General features: G+C 37.5%; 1 protein-coding gene and 1 long non-coding RNA gene across 8 annotated transcripts in view; one reads left to right on the plus strand and one right to left on the minus strand.

The window, feature by feature from the left end:
- CEP85L (centrosomal protein 85L) overlaps positions 1 to 8,991 on the plus strand; it is a 248,283-nt gene that overhangs the window by 181,835 nt on the left and 57,457 nt on the right. For all 7 annotated transcript variants that reach the window (XM_017895947.1, XM_017895948.1, XM_017895949.1 and 4 more), the window contains one exon: positions 5,054 to 5,175. In XM_017895947.1, coding sequence (XP_017751436.1) covers positions 5,054 to 5,175 — 122 coding nt within the window. The remainder of the gene's footprint in view (positions 1 to 5,053; positions 5,176 to 8,991) is intronic.
- Positions 1 to 8,991, minus strand: part of LOC108544715 (uncharacterized) — a 70,166-nt gene that overhangs the window by 8,291 nt on the left and 52,884 nt on the right. The gene's annotated exons all lie outside the window — the stretch shown is intronic.

Below are 8,991 nucleotides of genomic sequence, written 5' to 3' on the forward strand. Positions count from 1 at the left end.
TACATTTTCAGTAATTGTTCCTTTTCTGTGTGCCTTTAGTAGCGTATCAGTTGTTTATAGAGAATGCAGAATCATAAAGGTATAGTTGCCTTGCTGTTTGAGACTTCACAATATGATTTTTTTATTCTTGAATTTTACTAGGTACTTCAAATTCCATTCTGTAATTTCATTTAATATAGTATAGATGCTGGCTTCATTATAAAAGCCATTCTCCTCAGAAGGTAAAATGTGTCCGTAACTGTCGTGTTTAGAGGCAGGTAGATACACATGGCTTTAAAAAATTACTTTTAAGTCAACCTACAGCATTTGGTAGGATGTCAGGTTTTGTTCTCTCTTTTAACTATTTTATGAATCAGGGTGTAAGTTTAGTAAGGAAGACTATCATAAGCTAGACTGCTGCTGGTTTGGTAATTTTTAAATATATTGCATCTTCTTAATTACGTACAGGGAAAGGAATCCTTTTTCTTTATTCCTGTTTTCCCAGTTTCAGAGCTCAATTTTTGTTTATTTCTAAAGGGTTTAGATCAAGGGAGTTACAACACAGAATAATACATTCTCATATTTTGTTTTGTGTATATTTATGGAAGTATTTGGCAAGTACTTTAGCAGTCCATCCTGCCAGTGGTTCAAAGTGCTATAAACGCAAATAGTGTCATCAGTTGCCATTTCTCTTTATGCAGAGTTGTTCCTTCTGTTTAATCTTTTTTCTTGATGCCAAGAAATGGTAAAAAAAAAAAAAAAGAAAAAAGAAAAGAAAGAAAAGCCACCTTCTTAAGGTAATTGTCAGCCATGGGAAAAATTTTTTAGCAGATGACTTGTGAAGAGTAAAGTAGTTTTAATGTCTTCTTGAGAAGATCATCATCTGTTGCCTAAGTACTTGTCTTACTGAAATAGACACAAGATGTATAAGGTGAAACATAGCTTCACATAATATGGTATAGATCACTGCTGATGTGTGGTCATTGGAAATAGAGAATCTACCTATTTTAGATCTTTGAAAGAGGAGACCGTAAGTCCTTAATCTAGCTTAAAAGATTTTTGTTAGGCATATTAATAATATACAAAATAATATAATATACATAAACCAATACCTAATGTACATGCCAACTGTTACTAGGATTTAAATAATGTATAACCCAGTAGGTAAATAAAAAAATATTTATTTTTAATCTCCAAGTAAATGAAATATTAGTATTATAAATTATAGCACATTTAATAATTCACCACATCATTTTAAGCATTTCCAAATCCTACTTTGAGTTTTGGAATTAGTGATAATGCTCTTTTGTTTAGCTTTTACTAGCTTTATTAAATTTCCTGTTTGAGCCACAGTTTGACAAAAGAGATTTTATCAAATGACTTACTCATTAAATTGATAATCAGTAGGTAATCGGAGTTTCATTAAGTAGAGAGTTTCTGTTAATAATATTGTTTATAGTGTTAAATTTTTTCTCACAGTCTAAGAACAATTACTTTCAAAACAGTTTTCTAGTCCTTCTGATGAAATTTGGAATACCTAATTAGGCCATAGTGCCACAGGGAAAACCCCAAAACGGGTTCAGCCTGGGAGGCCACATGGGTTCTTGGCTTTGTGCAAGAAGGAATTCAACAGCGAGCCAACAGTACAGGTAAAGCAAGTTTATTAAGAAAGTAGACCCGGCGCGGTGGCTCATGCCTGTAATCCCAGCACTTTGGAGGCCGAATCGGCAGATCACCCGAGGTCGGGAGTTTAAGACCAGCCTGACCAACATGGAGAAACCCCTATCTCTACTAAAAATACAAAATTAGCTGGGCATGGTGCTGCATGCCTGTAATCCCAGCTACTCAGGAGGCTGAGGCAGGAGAATTGCTTGAACCCGGGAGGCAGAGGTTGCTGTGAGGGGAGATCGCGCCATTGCACTCCAGCCTGGGCAACAAGAGTGAGACTCCGTTTCAAAAAAAAAAAAAAAAGAAAGGAAGAGTGGCTGTGCCATAAGCAGAGCAGCCCCATGGGTTGCTGGTTGGCTATCTTTATGACTGTTTCTTGATCATATGCTAAACAAGAGGTGGATTATTCATGAATTTTCCAGGAAAGTGGCAAGGAATTCCCAACATTCTCCTTCACCTTTCAGACCATATAGGGTGACTTAAGGATTTTGCCATGGCCTTTGTAAACTATGTTATGGTATTGGTGGGAGTTTACTTTAGTATTCTAATGTATTATGATTAGCATATAATGAGAAGTAAAGATGACCGGAGGTCGCTTCGATGGCCATCTTGGTTTTGGCAGGTTTCGGCCAGCTTTTTTACCCCTTCCTATTTTATAAGCCGGGTCTTTGTGATTTGTGAAGCCAGTTCTGCTGCAAACCTGTCTCAACAGTAGAAGCAGTGGAACGATGTGGTGCTTAAGATCAGGTGCTCCTTTGTTGGGCTGCCTGGGTTTGAATCTTAGCTCTGCCAACTAACTGTAAATACGGTTGTAGGTAGTGTTTATTTAATTGGGAAGATTTTGCGGGACTGACTTGTACACGAACTAGCTAATCAGAAAGTATGCCTATTTATGGATGGAGCGGGGTCCTGAAGGTCCCTTGTTGTGCTGGGGAGCAACTGTTTTATTTGTTGGATCATGGGGTGTTCTGGAGAGTGGCCTGGGCAGTGAAAGAGACAGTCCGCACAGTGGTGTAAACAGCAGTTAATTACCAACCACAGTGAAACTACTTCAGTATTCTGACAACTAACATTATCTGTACTGATGCATACTGGCTGAATATCAGCCCTTATTGTATATTAGACAAGGGAAAGAATGAAATTTAGAGGCAGATGTCTAACCTGCGCTATAACACTATGTGTCACATTTGAAATATCTTCCCATCTGACAAAGTATGTACCTTCTTACCAACTGATCTCTATCCTTGGTCTGTTCATCCTATTCTGTCTCCTACATGAAACATCCCATCCCAATATTACTTAACAGTCATCTCAAAGAGTTAATCTGTGACTGATTGATGTCATGCAATTAGTGGTTTATTTTGAAGGTCTTATTAATAGCATTTTTGGAAAGTAAAGGATAAAAATATCACCACACTTTTGAATTCTCTTGAAGTTGCTTTGTGGTGTTTATACAACATCTTTTGGCTTGCCAAAGAACTTGTGTTCCTATATGATTTACCAGTTATACTAGGTTCCTAGAGATGACATAACAAAGTATCACAAATGAGCTAGCTTACACAAGAAATTGTCTCATAGTTCTGGAAGTTGGAAGTTAGAAATCAAGGTGTTGGCAGTTGGTTCCTTTGGATGACTGTGAAGCAGAATCTGTCCCATGCCTCTCTCCTAGTTTTTGGTCTTTGGCTTTCCTTGTCTTGTAGATGTGTCATTCCAATCTCTACTTTCATATTCACATGGCATTGTCTCTGTGTCTCTTCACATAGTCTTCCTTGTGTACATAGGTCCAAAATTTCCCCTTTCTTTAGGGACACCAAACACTGAATTAGGCCTCATCTTAAGGAGCTCATCTTAGCTTGACTCATCTGCAAAGACCCTATTTCCAAATAAGATCACTTTCTGAAGTTACAAGGGGTTAGGACTTGAACTTATCTTTTTAAGGAATACAGTAGAACTTATAACACCAATATTTTTTAAATGCTGCTTTTTCAATGGAAGAAATATAAGGATATCTGCCGTGTTAGTTTTTACCGTTGATTTATTTAAATATCTGAAACCTTTCTTACATTCTAAGCAATTTTTTCTAAGTGATATATTTCATCCAAATTATCTACTTAATAGATGGTTATATTTTCTATATTTTCCATTTTATATGGATATACTTACTACTGTTGTAGAAAAAAATTAGGTTCTTGTCACATGACCAGGGAGGATTAGGCATGCAGACACTTTGCAGGGTGATTGGAGAGGAATTTATTGATGAAAAGGAAAAAACAAACAAGCAAACAAACAAACAGTCATCAAAGCAAGACAGAGTCCTGCTAACAGGCCCTCCACCTCACAGATTGATTTCCAGGTCACTAGGTGAGCTGAAGAGAGCAGGCTCCTCCCCTGCATAAGGCAGGAATTCCCCGTGGCTCCACCCATTTCCCCTAGTGCGCATGTTGGGCACCAGTCCACTATGGGCATGCCCACACAAGACCTGGGCAGGTTTCCTCATCTGCACAGAAGCATCTGATGTGGACACCTGTGGGGTGGGTCAGAGATTGTCCAAGGAACCCTTTTTATCTGCCTAGGCATTTGGTTGTCTCACTACTTCGTGAAAATATTTGTGGTTTTGAAATTTTAATGTAAATAAATGATGATGTGATGCATGTCAACTTGAAGTCTGAATACTACAGATACTGCTTTTATTTTCTTGTGGAAAGTCTCCTGCTAATGTTTGTCTAGTTAAGCCATGGCACATTCCTTCATTGTATAATTCCTTTAATGATTAATCTCCTTTCCAGAAAACTTCCACTTCCACTTCCACAAGGTAATGGGAATAAGATCTTACATGGTTTTGTTTTGTTTTTTTTGTTTGTTTGTTTAGACAGAGTCTTGCTGTGTCGGCCAGGCTGGAGTGCAGTGGTGCAATCTCGGCTCACTGCAAGGTCTGTCTCCTGGGTTCAAGCCATTCTCCTGCCTCGGCCTCCCGAGTAGCTGGGACTACAGGTGCCCACCACCATGCCCGGCTAACTTTTGTATTTTTAGTAGAGAAGGGGTTTCACCGTGTTAGCCAGGATGGTCTCCATCTCCTGACCTCGTGATCCACCCGCCTCGGCCTCCCAAAGTGTTGGGATTACAGACGTGAGCCCCGGCGCCTGGCCAAGATCTTATATAGTTTTATAATTGGCCAGGATAAACGTTCTTTTGTCATTAATTCTTCATTAGACTTGTACCTTTCCTTTAGAACTTCCTTGAAATTGTCCAAGTTATGTTGTGTTCATAGTGTGAATTCTGAGAGTATTAAAAAATCAAAGAGGAAATTCTCTTTTTTAATGTAAATCTTTGGGAACATATTAGATGGTATATAAATATTTTCTTTAAATACTTTTAGTATACTAATTGTGTAAACATGTTTGTGCAGGTTTTGACTGGATCATCTCGTCAAAGTTATTCACCTTCTGGCTATCAGGATTTCAGTAAGTGGGAATCAATGCTGAAAATAAAAGAAGGACTTCTAAGGCAGAAAGAAATTGTAATTGATCGGTGAGTCTATTTTAAATTATTAAATTTAGGCCTACAGAAATTTAGATTAATGAAACAATTAGCTTTGTGTCCACTACATAGAATTTAAGATCTAGAACCTTACAGATTCACTGATGCCACATTTCTGCCCCTCCTCAGTCCCAGTCCTTTAAAGAACTGCTATCAGAACTGATGGTTTGTTTATCTGTCTGATTTCTGTCATCCCTCCCATTCACTTTAGTGAATTATTTCATTATTTGGAATCTCCTTTCTGTCTTTTCTGTACGTGTAGCAGGTTAGCTGCAATGCTAATGAGCTATTAGAGCTACAAGATAATGTCTTCATGTTTTACCCTTGAGAACTATCCAGTTAGAAAGCTAGTTTAAAGCAGTCATTTCCTTTAATGTATGCTAGGTCTGAAGCCACAGAAACTACAAAAATGATGAATGTTTAAAATGAAATGACTTACAGTTAAGAATTATGGCAGTTTTGGGGGATGTTCTAAAATGTTTAAGAGTTTGAGCACCTAAGCTCTGAAAAAAAATTATTTATAGACAATCTCCTGAGTATTGTGAGCAGTAAACCCTCATGTTACATCATTATATTTTCTTTAACATACATTCTACATCATTTATGTATGCTTTTGGGGTAATTAAATGTGTTGTATATCATAATAATTGGGAAGTAATTCCAGGAGGCTTTTTTTCTTAACCAGTACTCATAATTACTTATTTTCATGTGCTTGCATAGGATAATGCAGTAGGTGTTTTAGCCTTAAAATTGTAATTCAACCTTTAAATGCATTTAATAGTTGAAATTTCACAAGATTTTACTTAGAAATTTAGCAGTGTTAACGAAGATCTAGTGGAATATAAAGTAGACCACAGACATCTGCACTTTCTTGTTCTCCACTATATTCCCCATTTTTTTTTTTTTTTTTAGAGTCTCAGTCTGTCGCCCACGCCGGAGTGCAGTGGTGCCATCTCAGCTCACTGTAACCTTCACCTCCCAGGCTCAAGCGATTCTTGTGCCTCAGCCTCCCGAGTAGCTGGGATTACAGCTGTGCACCACCATACCTGGCTAATTTTTCTATTTTTTTAGTAAGGACAGGGATTTGCCATGTTGGCCAGCCTTGTCTTGAACTCCTGGCCTCAAGTGATCTGCCTGCTTCGGTCTCTCAAAGTGCTAGGATTACAAACATGAGTCACCATGCCCAGTCTATTCCCAACATTTTGAAGAGAGCCTGGCATAGTATATACCTTAAAACTTGATACTTCCATACTTGACAAATGAAGGATTGTGGAAGATAGTTTTAATTGATTTTAAGAAAAAGCTACTTAAAAATATTAGTTGTTTCTAGTACAAGTGAATGTTATATACGAGTAAGTACAGGCCCAGTGGATATGTATTTATAATACCTATAATTTAATATAGTTACAGTTTCACATACTTGAAAATTAATATTCGCTCTTGTTGCTCAGGCTGGAGTGCAATGGCACAATTTTGCCTCACCACAACCTCCACCTTCTGGGTTCAAGCGATTCTCCTGCCTCAGCCTCCCAAGTAGCTGGGATTGTAGCCATCACACCCAGCTAATTTTGTATTTTTAGTAGTGATAGGGTTTCTCTATGTTGGTCAGGCTGGTCTCGAACTCCCGACCTCAGGTGATCTGCCCGCCTCGGCCTCCCCAAGTGCTGGGATTACAGGGATGAGCCACCATGCCCAACCTGAAATTAATACTTTTAAAAAATAGACTGAAATTCATTTACTTATATGGATTTGCCCTCCCTCAAACAATGGGAATCAGTTGGCATTATTATTTTTTTTTTGAATACCATTCCATTGGATATAAGTTAATAGAAAATGCAGAAAATTATTGACAATTTAATAAAATTGTAATATATCTTAATTGTATATATTGTAGAAGCAGACTAAGGAATAATTCAAAATAACTCAAGTTGCTCATTTGGCTACTTCTTCATCTAGGCTTATTTATGCATCTATGGTAGCAGGTAGGGGCTGGGCGGCCTAGGATGGGCCATGGCAGGATGGCTTGTCTTATTCCACATGTTCTGTCATCCTCCAGAAGGCTAGCCTGGGTTTGTTCAAGTGGTGGCTGGGTGGGATTCTAAGAAAGAATGAAGCATATGAACTCTCTTGAAGCTTAGACTCAGAACTGGCCCAACATCACGTCCATTATATTCTGTTAGTCACTAGGCCTATAGTAGACTTCACTTCCGGACAGTGGAAACAGCAAAATCACGTTGACAGGAGGCACTAGTAATTAGGGAGGGTAATAATTGAGGCATTTTAGTAAGTAATCTACCCAGTATCTTAAATAATCTTTGGTTTCTTTATGAGTTAATTATAAAGTTTTTGATAATCAGTGCATTTGATATTGTATAAAGCAGAAGAGAAGTTAAGCAGCTTTTGTTTCTAAAGCAGCATAACTATCATTTAAAAGTAAAAATGTTTGTATATACAAATTTCTATAACATATATCGTACCTAAATTGGAATCAAATAATAACATTTCTGTTTTTGAAGAAGCAGACTAGAATAATGGCCTTTAAAATGATGGCACATGTAGAGGCTATTTCAGAGACAGACTTCATAGGATTTGGTGTCCAGTTGGATGGAATTGAGACTAAACCTGCCGAACTTTTTACTTTGAGATATGGTGTGGTGATACCTTTCAAATCACTTAACTAAAAATTACATGTTGTACATTTGAAAGTGATACCTTTCAAATCACTTAATTGAAAATAATATGTTGTATATTACTTCTGAAAATATATTACCCAAAATTACATGAGAAAAAAATGTGTTTTTTTCACACTGCATATAACTTTCATAGGAGAAGACTGGATTATTAGGGTAAAACAGAGAAATGGGGAAAAATAACTGCTATAGAAACTATTCCTAAATGCTCCCCATCTCATGAGAAAAAGCATATGGATAAATTTCAGGAACAATTCAGAAAAACATTTGCCACTATAACCATTTAGGTGATTGAGTAGTGCTTGACCTTTTGCACTTAATCTCCTTAACTGCCTGGGTGAAGGAGTTTCACCACTTAAACAAAAATGAAGTTTTTTGAAAGTTTATCTCGTAGAAGTAGAGACTGGAATAGTGGTTACTGGAGGCTGCGAAGGCTGGGGAAAGTAGTGAATACAGAGAGGTTGGTTAATGAGTAGAGTTGCAGCTAGATAGAAGTTCTAGTGTTCTGTTGCACTGTAGGATAACTATAATAAACAATAATTATATTTTTTTCAAATAGCTAGAAGAGAGTACAAAGAAATGATAAAGGTTTGAGATGATGGATATGCTAATTGCCCTAATTTGATCACTATACATTGTACACATGTATCTAAATACCACATTATACCCCACAAATGTGACAATTATGTCAATTAAAGAATATATATTTTCATAAATGTTTAAATATATAGAAATAAAATTGGTTTTGTATCCTGCAATCTCATCTCACTAATTAGTTCAAGTAGTTTTTTTTTTATAGATTCAGTAGGATTGTCTACATAAACAATCATTATGTCTGTGATTAAAGGTGGATTTGCTTTTTTTTTCTTTTCTTTTTTTTTTTGAGACGGAGTCTTGCTCTGTCGCCCAGGCTGGAGTGCAGTGGCCGGATCTCAGCTCACTGCAAGCTCCGCCTCCCGGGTTCACGCCATTCTCCTGCCTCAGCCTCCTGAGGAGCTGGGACTACAGGCTTCCGCCACCTCGCCCGGCTAGTTTTTTGTATTTTTTAGTAGAGACGGGGTTTCACCGTGTTATCCAGGATGGTCTCGATCTCCTGACCTCGTGATCCGCCCGTCTC

The sequence above is a fragment of the Rhinopithecus bieti genome, unplaced genomic scaffold (genome assembly GCF_001698545.2).
Source record: "Rhinopithecus bieti isolate Rb0 unplaced genomic scaffold, ASM169854v2 scaffold_27321, whole genome shotgun sequence".
Taxonomy (NCBI): domain Eukaryota; kingdom Metazoa; phylum Chordata; class Mammalia; order Primates; family Cercopithecidae; genus Rhinopithecus; species Rhinopithecus bieti.